The sequence below is a fragment of the Morone saxatilis genome, unplaced genomic scaffold, assembly GCF_004916995.1.
Source record: "Morone saxatilis isolate NCDOM2014 unplaced genomic scaffold, NCSU_SB_2.0 Contig5, whole genome shotgun sequence".
NCBI lineage: Eukaryota > Metazoa > Chordata > Actinopteri > Moronidae > Morone > Morone saxatilis.
In genome coordinates, this window is record NW_023340095.1 from 18125960 (window position 1) to 18141198 (window position 15239).

Below are 15239 nucleotides of genomic sequence, written 5' to 3' on the forward strand. Positions count from 1 at the left end.
AGTAATTTATTATTTTATCTGCTGGTCCAATACATGCAGTGACAAGGACATACAGCATGACAACCTTTTAAAGGAAAATAAATGTATATTTCTCCTTTTAACCATGGTGCTAATATTGTCGTTGTAACCAAAGATTTGATGTCTTAATGTTTGTTATCGTCCATGTTGTTTTTTTCTAAATAAAAATGTTTAATTAAAAAAAAATGTTGTTGTTTCTATTTCTGAGCTGGCAGAAAGCATATCATACCCATTTGACTAAGGCTGGTAAATCAAATCATATCATAACTGCCTTATTACGTTAACTGTGGGGGGTTTTCCATGAGAGACTGTACGAAAGGTCAATTACTGAAAAATGTCGGCAGGATTGTCGGGTCACACCCATACTGGTTGACACTTCAAGTGTGAGTTCCTAATGGTAAAATAACCTGGTTGATGATTAATCTGAGAGCTGGATACTATAAAAATGTATAAGGTAAGTCAGTGTGACATGGATGACATAGATGCTCAGTAGTTTTTGCTGTAGTTCGAGAGCCACCGCATCCACACTGCCCAGCTTCAAACCCACGGGCGTATTAAGGGAGGAAGAGATGCTGATGCTGAGGTAGGAGGTCCCTGGGTTGAAGAGACTATGCGCATGCGCAGACATATTTCCATCCATCTGTCACATCTTTTGTCAGTACAAATTCAAACGAGGAGCTGAGCCAAACGTTTAGGACATACGCCACGGTAAGCATTGTTAGTTATCATATTTTTACGTGGTTGTCGTCGTTATTGTAATTGCTGACAATAAAACGAGGCTACATTTAACACACAGTGAGTATCTGTTTAGAGGTAGAGCCAAATAAGGTCAGCTAGCAACAGCAGCTAACGCGCTAACTAGGCTGCTACAACAGCCCAACTAATCTGCCTTAAATTAGTTATATTCTGTTTAAATGCTTATTATCACCATAGAATCAGAATTAGACTACGGTCTGGTTTATTCTGGTTGATTTCATGTTGTTGTTTATTTTCTCTCCCCTCTGATAGCATCCTTTATGTGTTGTAAATGAAACATCTTTGAATGTCTGTAATATATTTTGGCTTTGGACTGCTGCCACAATAAAGTCATTTAAAGACATCACCTGGAAGTAAAGGGGGGATTGTGTTGGGGCATGTTTGCACTGTTTCCGGACATATTATAGACCACACAAATAGGTAATTAAAATAATAGTCAGTTGCAGTCCTTGTTCTGTTTTGTGTTTTGTGTGTCAGGTTTCTCTCAACATGACATCCCGTGTTGGCCCCAGAGCTGCTGGTACCAATGGAAGTGAGTTTAAACACAGAGAGAGAGTGACTCCACATTACCAGATGAGGTAAGTAGCCGTTACCTGTTCCTGATGTCGGCCATTAAATATGAATGTTTTCTCTGAACAGCAACAATAGCAACAAGGATTGCTAATACACCTCTCCTGTTATCCATTTTACAGTGCTTCCCTGAAATCAGAGGTGCGGAAGTTAAACCTGGTCCACCTTCTCATATGGCTGCTGGTGGCGGCACAGGTGACTGTCAGCCACCTCCAGCTTGTGTCCCATGACACTGTGTCCATGCCGTACCAGTGGGAGTACCCCTACCTGCTCAGCCTCCTCCCCCTGCTCTGCAGCAGCCTGTCACTTCCAAAGAACAATATCAGTTACCTGGTCATATCCATGATCAGCGGAGGGCTGTTCTCTGTGGCACCTCTCATTTACGGTGGAATGGAGATGTTTCCCGTAGCGCAGCAGCTCTACCGCCATGGGAAGGCCTACCGCTTTATTTTTGGCTTCTCTGCAGTGACTGTTATGTACCTCATCATGGTGGTTGCTGTTCAAGTACATGCCTGGCAGTTGTATTACATGAAAAAGCTGTTAGACTCATGGTTCAACACCACTCAGGAGAAGAAGAAGAAATAATGGCGTGAAGGGAGCTGTGACTGGGCAAAACTGTGTTTTCATCTTAATTTATACTCAAGTTCTGAGTTTTATTCATGTCTACTTATACGGTCATCATTATCATGTAACATCATATGTTTAACGCCAGTGTTTTCTGACATAAATGTAAATTGGAGTAAGATGTACAATTTGTGCAGGAACCTGGATTTTTCATCACCGTTATTTATTTAAAGCAGATGAAAGGTGTCTAGCACACACAGTCAGGAGTGGCATCAAAGCAACATCTGTAAACATGGCATTCAATCACTTTACACCCTCTTCATCACTGACTATACTAGACTGCAGTTTTTCTCCAAACAGACAAGGAGGTCATTTAGGACCAGGACATTGTTGTCATGTCTCTAGAATTGTTGCCATGATTTGAACAGAATAGATGTAGAGGTGTGTATACCTTTAGAAGTACACCAGTGAAGGTATGAATCTTCCAACATATACATTTTGCTTAGAAATTGCGATTGTATGTGTTAAAAGAAGTAGGTTTGCCTTTCCTGCTGATGTGCTGATGTTGTCTGCTTCATTAGGTCTACCTCTCACAATATATATATATTTTTCCTTCCAAGACATTACAAAAGAAAGAAAGAAAGGTGGTTATCTCAGTAACTGCCTGCACTGTTATGTTTTGAGGCAATCTCATTCAGCATCATAAAGCCAGTTTATTAAGCCTGTGTTCCATGAAGAAATGATGCATTGTCAACTAAATAAAAATAAAAGAAATGCTGTTGAACTTGCTACAAGTCTGAGAATATATTTTCAGCTTGGTGAGTCAATCACAACCATAATCACAACGCACTTTGTCCCGGACGGTCTGCGGCTGCGCGCAGTGAATGCCACGTACTGGTTGACGTTTCCAGTTCGGACACTTCCTGATGCTGCCGCCCGGGTCTAGCTAGGCTAGCTAACAGATTGGATTTTCACGGTTTGGGGAAACCTGTGAAATACAGCGTGGTCACGTCGTTCAGGTAAAAGACTCTCCTGTGTTTGGGGTCCAGCTATAGTATGATGAGTCTTTCATCACGCAGTAGTTTCCACACACTCCCTGTTTGAGTGCTGTGCTGCTAGCTAGCAAGCTAGGCGGTTAGCTTTCTAGCTAGCAGCTAATATTACGTTCGCTAGGCTAGCTCCTACAAACAGGTGTCGGGGCTGATTCTTAGGAAGTTACCTACAAAAACACAATCTCCTGATCGGTTCTGATTCACGGAGGGTAAAGTTGATAACGCTACAGGTTAGCAGCATGCTAACGCAGCTCTGAATGCCTGTTAAAGTGACGTTAGCTATTAAAAGTTACACAGGAAACCTCTTCTGCCGACTGAACGCTACAAAGTGAAATTAAGACTATTACACTGCCACTTATGGACACTGTACAACGCGGAATTAACACTAATATCGCTGTTTACTCGACATGCTGGGATGATATTGTCGTCATTGACTCGGCCCTCACGTTAGCAGTCAGTAACGTTGACGGGCCACTGACTGATGACTCTGCGATTGAGCGTGTTTACCCGTCGGCGTTAGATACACTTGTCATGTGGCAATTCACTTTTAAACACTTTTTAATCCCGATGCACCAAACGTTAATTTGTTAGAGCCAGCCCGGATAGAAATCAGCTGGTTGCTGCTGTTGTTGTTGTACTCATTCAACGTAACTGTAACGTTATGCTAAGCGTTAGCTACCACACAATCCCTAGCATCCAGGCAATTATTCATCTGGCTAGGTCAGCCGTAGCACTTCGGGAATTAAATTCACTGTTTGTTTGCTGTCCATCCCAGAACATCAGCAGCTCACGTCATAGTTAATCCAGCATCAGTGGGAGACGTCACTCTATCACAGACTGACAGACTTATCTGAGTGAATGTGAGATGTTCAGTTACACCTGGGATTGCATACGAAACCAGATCTGTGAGTTTCACCTCTCTAACATAGAAATAATCCAAAGGTTGGTGTGTAAGATCCGCTAAAGATATTCGAAAGCTTTAATTCTCTTATCAAAGTGTGAGTTTTGGGTCAAAGTCTGCGATGATTTTCTATAAGAGCAGATAATAGAAAAGGTTGGTGCCACATCACTGGGTGATATTTGACCCTTAGACTCTTAGTTCGAGTGAAACTGTGTGATAATGTTACTACATAGGTATAGTGTTGATAGGATCAGTAGAGAGCATTCACGGAGATAGCTTCATTGTTAAAGGTTTGAGGGAGAGATCAAATCCTCAGAAGAGAAGCTCTCTCTTTGCAATCATCACGGTGCTTTTAAAGAAGACAACAAAGAGGAGCAGCTTATTTAAATGTAATCCCATTGTCATTGTTAATATAATAACCACATTCTTCATTCAAGAGGTCAAAACTCCAGCAACAGCTTTATCACAGTTTCTTCCCGGGCCGTTATCAGAGTCATAACAACATTTTAATCATAAATAACAATCTTATAACAACCACCTCCCCAGACCCGGTCTTACGTGACTCCTCAATTTGACTATTATGATAAATACAATTGGATGTCATTATTTTATTTAATGTTTGAAAACATTAATTAACATTATTAATTGAAATCTTTTATTGTGAGCAGACTGATTGTCGTGATCGTTTTAACCATAATCTCGCAGTCCTAGTGCGGTGTGACACGGCTCTATTTGTTGGTTGTTTTGAAAATCTGTCTTTCTCAAAGAACCTATCTTTCCTCTGATACTGTTAAGTGGTGGGAGCAGAAGAGGTCGGACGGCACCATGAACGGCCAGCTGGACCTGAGCGGGAAACTGATCATCAAAGCCCAGTTGGGCGATGACATCAGACGCATCCCTATCCATAACGAAGACATTACTTATGATGAGCTAGTGCTGATGATGCAGCGTGTCTTCAGGGGAAAGCTGCAGAGTAATGACGAGGTTACCATCAAATACAAGGATGAAGGTGAGTCCTCGGTCCTCATTGGTCTTAGGGGTAAAAGGGTGAATGTTGACATTGACGAGTTTTCCTTACACCAGATTATTTGTTATACAGTAGTGTTTAATACACAATACTGACACTAATTACTTGACCAGGACACTTTTCACTTGACAGTGTAATTTCTATAAGGGAATACAGTTGTTGTATTATTATTAAAATATTGTCTTTTCCCTTTTTCTAGATGATGATCTCATCACCATCTTTGACAGCTCCGACCTCTCCTTCGCCATCCAGTGCAGTAGAATACTCAAACTGACTTTGTTTGGTAAGATATTAAAGCATTTCATGACTGTTGCTCTCTTATACACACAGCCACAGTGAATTGTGTCTTAAAGGAACCCAAACCTTTTAAATCATGTGATAAACTGTAGACCAAGATGTCTCACGGCTCTTACAGCAACCCGTCACTGGAGGGCAGTCCAGCTTATGTTTCACACAACAAAAACCTCAGCTCTTCTCTATCCAAATGAAAGTTGTTTTCACTGCTGACTAATTTGGGTTGGAATGTCTTATGTGTTTCTTAGCGCGGGTTCAGCAGACAAGTGACAGGCGGTAGATGGATGTATTTACAAAAGCCCTTTTGTGCCAGTTATACCAGTTCCCAATCGTAATCTTAAATATGTGCCAGCTCAACTAAATCCACATTATTTAATTTGAATAATTATGTAGCCATGTAGCTATGTGACTTTAGGCGTAGGCTATTGAAGAATTAATTTTATGTCACAAACAATCAGTTAGCCTCACCCTAATATGTCAGGTTGAAGCTTGTTTTTTTTCTGTAGTAACATCATGTTAACAAACTCTCTAAAACTACACCTTGAAGAGAGGGTGAGCCAGCTGCTGCAAGGCTGGATTTCACAGACCGGATCAAGTGAAATTTACCTTTAGCTTTTCTGTAGGGTCTTTTCCTTTATGTCATCAGACACTTATAATAACAAACTGAACCCGTCAGTGGCAAAAACAAGCACTTTTAATGGACATATTATGACGGTTTGCAGTTGCCTGCAAGAATTTTGTTGCAGCCTGTTTCAGGGCAGCAGCACTCTGCCTCAATACTGGATCAAATTCAAAACAAAGACATGGGAAAATTAGGTCCAGGATGAAAAATACTATACTATAGTCTAAATTGTGCCGCAGAGCTTTCTCCTTCCTGCCAAGAAATTAAGATGAAGTAAAGATTTACCAGTATGGTAATATAGGCATAATCAAAAATGTTGCTTTCTCCCAATCAAATCTGAGTCCTGGCTCTTCACTGAGTGTCATGACCTCACGTGGAACTGATATTCTTAGACATGTGTGGAGATTCAAAGCAAGCGAGAGTAGCTGAAGGCTTGTGGCAGCGAAGAGCCTTATGACCCCATTCATCTCTGTTCAGCATTATCCACTCAAACAGAGAAACTGGTGAGAGAAAGGAATGTCTGGCTCCAATCTCCATTCTCACAGTCGTTCTTTTACGATGGAAATTTCACTTCTCAACGCAAATTTGTAGAAGGTTAGTACGTTTTGGAGGAAGGGTAGGGTGACCCATGTGGTGCAGGTCACATAGTGTTTAACTTTGTGGATAATTTTGTTCTGTGTTTCCTGCAGATTGGCAGCGTAGTAATGGACCAGTTGGTTTGATTGATGATTTTATTTCATAGTAAGCATGACAAACCAGTTCCCTTTTGCCAGGAATTTCCCAGCTCCATTGTTAGTTAAATGCTTAGCTGGCAAATTGTGATGATGAAGCTCCCTCTGTCAGCCTGGCTGCTATTGTTAATGTCTTAGTGGAATTAACCATGTGATAGATATAATCCCAAGTATTCGTTGTGCGGAGCCAAGAGAATTGGAACAGATCATCATTCATAATGGCCACATACTTAGTGAAGAACAGCTTTTACAGACGAATAACGTGCAGAATTCATGTATCCACCATGTTTATTTAACGTTAGCAGATGTTACTGTATAATACAGTGCTGTCCTGTTCTGATGACCAACTTTCCACATAACATAATTAACGAATTAAAAAACATTCAGTCTAATAGAGTGAACACAGTGTGTGTCCTTGGCTTCATGGGTGTATATAACAACGTTTTGCCTCAGTGTAAAGTTCACATGCCCCTCTGGTTGCAGTGTATTGTCAGCTTAAACACTTATTTGATTTGCTCCCGCTCACTTTTCTTTGGTTTATTCTCTGCTGGGTTGTTGAAACATTTCTGTACAGTGACCCAGATATTCCTGGGCTATAACTTTAACACCAATCGAGACCATGATCTATGTCAACGAGCAGCTCAAGTTCAAGACAACATTCCCCCAAGTGGGAAATGATTGTAATTGATGGGATTCAGATTCAGTAATGTATGAAAAGGCTCTGTTAATAAAGTTGTGGACTAGGGGATTGTTGTCTTCTGTAAAAGTGATCAGGAGTCAAGTTCTATCCAACGCTCTGCTTGAGGTCTAACGCACAAATGAAGTCGGCTGTGCATAGATGGAGAAATGTTTGGCTTTACTCTTACTATTACTTTACCGTACTCGCCAGAATAATGAGGATCTGTCTTGTTTTTCTCATTTGTGTCCTCCTTTCTTCCTCTCTCACTATCTGCAGTGAATGGTCAGCCGCGGCCTTTGGAGTCTAGTCAGGTCAAGTACCTGCGCAGGGAGCTCATTGAGCTCAGGAATAAAGTGAACAACCTCCTGGACAGCCTGGAGCCCCCCACAGAGCCCGGCCTGGCTGCTACAGCACCGGACAGTGGTAAGGACCTCTCTATGCACACACACGCACATGTGTGTTAAAGCAAGACCAACAAATCAGGTGATATTGGCCTATTGCAGTATCAGTGTATATGTTGACCTACATACCAGTTTGGGATAATTTCAAAACAGTGTCATCATTTCATAGTTTTTCCACCAGAGAACAACAAGTGGATTTTTGGGCTGTAAAAAAGCTTCTCTTTAAATTGTTGTAACATGAGAGCGCATAACTTGTGCTTATTGATGAAAAACACCTGCACTTACTTAGATTTTAACTAGTGTGTATATTATAGACGTTATAAACCTTTTCACACACAGTCCAGGTGGTTTGATTTCTTTTCAAGTCTTTTTTTTAAACCACAGTTTTTGTCTCTAAATCCTGCCGATGGGAATCGTGCGGCCCGCTAAACAAATAACAGTTGTTCGTATACCGCATGCTCACTGCCAGAATCATAAGATCTGTATCCCACAGGGATACTGGCACTGGACTGAGACAGTGTATATGGGTCAGTCATTGTTGGAATAATTAAACTTTTTTTTCCTATGAAGATTTGTCTGGAATTTGTAGCTTTAATTATATACCAGATACATACTGGTTCTGTCCAGTTTGATTGTGGTCACTCATACCCACACACAGACGCACATCCCAAGCTTAAAGACGCCCATGTCATCAAAACTGTGAAGCATTTACATGAAGAACATGTGCAATCATTTTGCTGTACGGTTGTAGGCTGCCATACTGACTTTGTGCTGCTGTTTGTAATTCACTGGAAGCTGTAATTTTATGCATTTTTTTTTTTTTTATTCTGCCCTCTTCTGAACAAGTACATATTCACATGTGATTTGGCTGGAGTTAAGGAGTGAAATTAACAGGGGTAATCTGTATTTTGCAATCTGGCACCATGCTGAGACAAATAGTTAGATCTTTTTTGAGTCAAATGCAGGAGTACAATCAAGGTCTTTTATGGGGCTTAAGGAGTGTTTGAGAACTACACTCAAACCCCCATCCCCCTTGGATTACATGTTTGTACTAATGGTGTAATAACAAATCTTTGTCTGTAATCAATACAAACTAGTGCAAAATGTTCAATACTCGATTTCATTATTGCCACATTTCGTCTTTGGTCTCTGCTCGTTCTTAAACGTTTCTCTGGCTGTGTTTCTAGAATCAGTGGATGGACGTGAAGGCAAAATGGTGGCAGCAGACCACACAATGAAACATGCCACCCCAGTCAGCGCAGCCAGCATGTCCGCCTTCGACCCATTAAAAAATCAGGACGAGGTCAGCAAGAATGTCATCTCTGCTTTTGGTTTGAGCGAGGACCAGGCTCCAGGTATTGCACGCTATCCAACTGCAAAAAATACAAGACACTATTTATGTTTTCAATGTATAGCCATGTAATGACTTCATATCTCTGTCTCAATCTGAGTAGCTCCCCCAGCGGTTGCACCAGAGGAGCGCTCAGGAACCCCTGACAGCATTGCCTCCTCCTCATCTGCAGCCCCTCAGCCAGGAGTGCCCCCCCAACCACAGGCTCCCTATCCTGGAGTACAGCAGGGCCCCCCAGCTGGCATGGATGGTGAGACACATGCAATATTTAATACAGAATAATTGGTGAGAACACACATATTCTGAGGCAGGTATGTGTCTGTGTTTAAATTAATGCATAATGGGGTAATGTCCTCATGACCACAGGGAGTTGGAGACCCTGCAGCATGGTCGGTGAAGCATTACACTTTCTTTTACAGTGGTCCTGTGATGTGTGACATTTTTCCAACATTACCACCAACATAGCCTCATAAAAATGTCACCCCCTGTTGAGCCAGTTTGAATGTGTTGCCCTAAACTACAGCACCAAGCTAGCTCGTTTGTTTTCCAAAGAGCAGTTCTGTCTGGTATGACTTGATTTACAGGGCAGGTAGTAAAACATTCTGCATTTGTAGTATTGGTTCTTGCAATAGATGTAACAGTCTACCACCCAGACAGATATGTTACTGCCCTCTCAAAGTTTTGCCATAATTCATAAGTCAGTCGTAATGTTTTTAAGGTGAAGATTTGTATGGAATAAAACACATGCACAGAAGCAATCTTTAGAAGAAACAATATCAAAAAAGCTACCAGCTGCTCCCCCTTTTACCTAAAACTTACCCGTTAGTCGACATACGGAGACAGCCCTGCAGTAAAAACCATAAAAACAAATTAGAGTGTATAAAACCTAAATCATAAACACTTTAAACTGCGGTTTTTATTATTTTTATTGTGTTATATGTATGAGTTCAGTCTCATGGTCTCGTGGTCATACACATGCAGTCCATACACATACACACACACAACTGTGACTAAAGGATTTACTCCAAGAACACGTGCATTCAGTGCCACAGTCAGTGTAGACCTACTGTATGTGAGATGTAATTTCACAGCACGCTTGACTGTGTCCACTCTGAAAACAATAAAATTGTAATATATGTATGATAGACAAGGATATAAGTGTGCAATAATAATACTGTACTACCATTGTTTAGTGAGCCGTGCTGTGTTAGTGAGCATCCAAAATGAAGGATGTCCCGTTGTCCCAGGGACAATATAAATAGCACCTGGGACACAAAGATGCAGTGTCTGGGACAGTCCTGGGATAGGGACAGCGTTATGGAAAATAAATTGGTGTAATTGTCACGTGTTCACATTCTAAAAATGTGAGGCGGCACTGGAACCAGTGTTGACAAAATTTCAGACTGTCTTAGCAAAATTATTTCTAAAAAAAAAGCGACTAGCAACACATTTTTCATGACTTTATCCGACCATCACAGAAAAGGTGAGAAATATTTTTAAATATATTATATTGTAATTCATTCTTATGCATTCTGCTCTTCGTAATCACAGTCAATGGGTCTTCTGCCTCTCCTCTTGTGCTGTCAGTCAGTAGGTGTGGCAGATGGGGCAAATTGACTTGACTTTTGTCTTTCTCTCACTCTTTCTCCCCGGATCTCTGGATAAGGGTGTTCCTGTATTTTGTAAATATGTAAATAGTTTGTTTGACGTTTTTTCTTACTCCTTCTCCGGTGTTCCCATAGCTTTTATGTAAATAGTCAAATAGCTAATTTGAGCTTGTAAATATTTAAATAGTTTGTTTAACCTTCTCCCTCTTCCCTTTTTTAATACTTAATACATACAGAGTCCCTAAAGCAAGTTTGTGTTCACTTGGCTAACTAATAATAAAGTGTGTGAACGTAAAGTTACATCCCCGTATACCAGAAACAGGGTTGTTGCAGTCTGCAGTGATGCATTTATTTATCAACCAGTTAAAAATAAACAAGAAACAGTAACTCATCCAATGACTAAAAGAATGATGAAAACCTATTGTGGCCACAAACACCTAGTGCACGGAACAACTGAAAACACTTCCATGGTGGACCAGAGTGTGGCAATGAAGTGATGTGAGTTACTGAAACATTATTTACAACGTTAATAAACTATATTCATTATATAGAATGGAGAGAGAAGAACCGTCTGAAAGCGCGAATCAGGACAGTTGCAGGACATTGACCAAAAAAGTCAATTGTGAGCCCTGGCTGTTAAATTCTTCTTATCTTCTTTTTATTTCTCATTGGATCACGCGTAGTATCAATTTCAGCTATTAGATTAGTGTAATGGAGTGGAAGAAAACAGAAACCAGAAAAATGAAAGCAAATAATTTTAATTAAAGGAACAAATTGAGGAGGATAACAGATGGGATGAAGAATATATAGTATCCTTTTTAACCAATTTATATTTACTGAAGTTTGCAGTTCACACATTTCCAGTTCACTGGGTGTACTGTAAGCAAACACTTGTTTCTTGTTTTAGGGAATCAGATCCATTCTGCTGTTGAAGCAGGAAGGGTCACTGAATGAGAAATGATCCTCTAGTCTCACCACTGTGGAATCTTAATCAACATTGTGTAAACAAGAGTATCCATGGAATTAAACTTTATCTTACTCAGCAGACCTGACCACAGCTCTCCCCTGTGTGAGATCTAAACACACGGACTAGATAAAGATAAATGAATAAAGGATTAGGCAGGATGTTGGCAAAACAAACAGAACTTATTTTACTCAATTTCTTAGCACAGTACCACCCTGGGATCCAGCTCAGGGGAGAAAATTGTCTTCTATGCCAATCTTGCGTTTCCATTTCCTTTATCCTAAGTATTTCAGTCAACATGAGGGAGTTCTTTGGCTTGTTTCTCCTGTTGTTGTGAATAAAGGCCCAGGCAGGTGCAGCCACAGAAGTGCATATCCTATTGTTTATCACTTTGCTCTAAGTGAATTGGATTGTTTTCAGCTTGTGGTTTGGCCTAGCTGTAGGAGGAGACCACTGGAGCAAAGAAGATGCTTTCTTTTTCTGCACGCTGTGAGAGCAGTAACTTTGTCTCAGAGTCCTCACCACACCTGCAACACTGAATATCAGCACACATGTGGTATGACTACTTCCATTTAACTGGTGGTTTGCGGTTTGGCCTGGCGTTGCAGGGCCTATCCAAAGGGCTCAATAAGAGTTTAGTTTATCCACAACGAAGACTTCTACAGTCACTGGGTTAGCCAGCGACACATCATGTTGCACACAAACAGCCGACTAAACTGCAAGATGTTCATGGTTCTTTCTTTTCCTTCAAATACACGAGGACTGGGAGAAACAACAGACTTTCTTGTCTAAGAAGTCACACGTTCTTGTTGATTTTATGTTTGATTCTGATTGATTTTCCAGACTTTAATAGATTAGGAGTATAATAAACACAGATTAATTGTCACAGTAAACTACTGTATCAGTAGAAATGAGTCATTCAATTCAATTTTATTTGTATAGCGCCAATTCATAACAATTCACACGACACACCTCCCACCAACCTGGGTCAGTTGTCAGTTCTGCATATTTAGTGAACATTTACATAAATATATAATATATCTATCTGATTGGACTCGGATTGGGACAAAAAACCCTGATCGATACATCACTAGATAAAAGGTTGAACCCTTCATCCTTCAGCCACTCCAGGTGGTAGTAATAGTGCAGACTTCACCAAATATGCCAGATAAACATTGACAATTTCAGGATTACTGTATTGTAAGTTAATATGACTATGGCCCATTTTGTATAATTAATTGTGTTAAATAACTTAAACTTAAATTTAATATTAGTTCAAACAAACACATCTGGAACAAGACCGATGGTGTGATGAAGGAGAGCTTGAGCTCATCTGATAAGGTTGTCTAACAAAAAAAAGTTTAGGAACCACATGGTCAACTACTGGATGTGAGGTATTAAATAGGCTGTCCACTCATTAGTTTGGAATTGTTGGAATTTTCTGGACCTGGAGCTGCACTTTAATCTTTCCTCTGTGGAGACAGACAACAAGTGAAAATATGATCCGTAAAGTATCGTTATCATACACATTGGCAGCTCTTGCTTGATGCAGTCTTATAATCTTGTAGCAGGTCATTAGATGCATCTCCTAGCCCAGCATGCCAACAAACTGTTCATCCTCTCCTTATCCATTCCTAATGCTTTCCCTTCTTCATCTCTTCTTACTTCCAAGGCTGCAGATGGTTTGCACACAGACATTAAACTAGATCTTACCCCGCCTCCTCTCCCACTCGTCACTCTTTGTCCTCACATTATTCCTATCTCTGGTTGCAGACTGTCAGTATGACAGCCTCAAGGCAACAGCCAGTCGATGCACAAGAATTTGTAAAAGTTAATACGTGAGGTTGGATGCCAACTGAGCATGTGTGGCCATTTAAAGGTAGCCTTAAGCTCACTTTTAATGAAAGCTTAGGTTACTTGTTACCATAAGAATGCTGCTAACAAGATCCATAAGAAGATGGTAAAGATTTCTACCCATTGTTTGTCAGAGAAGGAGATAGACCCTCGGCTATAACTTACATCTGTGCAAGAAAGACACTGTAAACATGTACGTAGCAACGGCTCAAACATTACCTTGAGGCACTTTATCAGATGGGCAGAAATGTTTATTTAAAAATAGGACCTTGTTCTCATGACTCCTTCTTGAGGCATGTTCAGAGGTCAGCAGAGCTACAGCCAACTGTTCTTTCTTCCAGTGAACATCATTATCCCAATTTTATTTAATTTATTTATTTATTTATTTTGTTCTCTTAAAGAAACGCAGGTCTGTCTTCAGTGAGCCCCTGGTCCTTTTTCTCTGTCCCATGTGCGCTTAGCAGGCGCTTAGCAGGCTCATAGCTGACCTCTTGGCTACACTGGAGTGAAATGAACTCCCCAGGTCAAAGGGCGTCTTAACAGCCTCCCATCCTTCCATTACTCTTACATAACACTCATGATGGATTACAGACTGAGGAGAACAGGAGCCAATTTAACACACATGCCATCTCACACAAAACAGACCATGGCGTTCATGTTAAAGGTGCTGTCAGTGAGATAACAGATGGTTGCCACATCACTTCAGTGCTTATAAAGAGACACCAAAGAGGTACACTGTTTCTAGCTAAATATTTAGTTATCAAGTGTCTGCCAGATCAGTGCCAACTTGTATGACTTGTTTTCTGGCTGCTGGTTCAACTGCTTGGACTACATATTGGATACAAAATAAGATCAAGTTGTTTCTGAGTGCATTGAGGTTCTCTGACAGTACAGAATAATCCGCCCATTGTCTCTTTTCAGCTTTGCTTTGTTTAGACTCTCAAAAAGTGTCACAATATCAGCCCTCCCAGAGAGTGCAAAATCAGCACCAGTTTTAGCAGCATTTGAAAAGCCAGCGAACCCTGGTGCGGCCCTCTTTCATTGTACAATCTCTCTTTGTGCTTTTTATGTGTCAACGCCCACATTTATATGCCAGGCAGGAGATTTGGGAGTTAGGCCTTGTTAAGGAATAACATTAGTATGCTAAGGCTTTGCACGTTAAACATTACACAACATTAAGTCTTTCAATGGAAAACTTGATGAGCAAATTTAAAATAACAAGGAAAAAAGTTTCCATGTTTTTGTAACACAAAAAAGATGTGCAATGACGTCACTGTCGAGCAAAATATTACTGATTACTTGTCATGCTGCTCAAATGTTGTTAATGAGTGTAACATGATGCTTTCTTGGATATTCAGAGGCCTCTTAAAGAATTACTATTTTAGGCACGTCATTGAGATGACTGGAGTTGAAGAGATGATGGTGATGCGGGTCCTCCACATGTGCACGTACGCAGTGTGGAGAGGTGAAGTCATAGTTAATAAAAGTATAAGAGGAAGTCACTGTCTGCAAACACAGTCTAGAGGACAACTCCCTGTCCTGATGCAGCAAGTTTCCCTGAGCCATTAACGTCTGTGTGTCTATAGTATCTGGACAGTGGATGCATATGTCAGCCTCAGTTCTGAACGATTGCACCCTTTACTTGTGTGTGTACATGTGTTTATGTCTGCTCGGGCACCTGCATGGTGCTCTCTCGCCCGGAGCCAATTCTTACTGTAATGTGCCATAGAGGGATGTCTGTGGGTACTGGGCTTTTAGCAGCAAATCGTTGTTTCAAAGTGGTTGCAGCTGTTTTTGTTGAAGCAGTTGTGTATTATTCTGTCCAGACACACAGGTGTTTCCATGAAG

General features: G+C 40.7%; 2 protein-coding genes across 2 annotated transcripts; both read left to right on the forward strand.

Moving 5' to 3' along the window:
• The first annotated feature begins 650 nt into the window (after positions 1-650).
• jagn1a (jagunal homolog 1a) lies at positions 651-2679 on the forward strand. The gene is made up of 3 exons (XM_035676895.1): positions 651-726; positions 1252-1352; positions 1467-2679. The coding sequence occupies exons 2-3, from the start codon at positions 1264-1266 to the stop codon at positions 1927-1929; spliced, it is 552 nt and encodes a 183-aa protein (XP_035532788.1). The 5' UTR covers positions 651-726; positions 1252-1263; the 3' UTR covers positions 1930-2679.
• Positions 2680-2791: 112 nt separating this feature from the next.
• Positions 2792-9216, forward strand: tfg (trafficking from ER to golgi regulator; the record flags this gene model as incomplete). Its single annotated transcript, XM_035676585.1, is given in 6 exon segments — positions 2792-2927; positions 4657-4870; positions 5088-5171; positions 7491-7637; positions 8803-8970; positions 9070-9216. Coding segments are annotated over 5 exon segments (730 nt in total), but the record flags the coding sequence as incomplete, so codon positions are not given.
• Positions 9217-15239: the final 6023 nt, after the last annotated feature.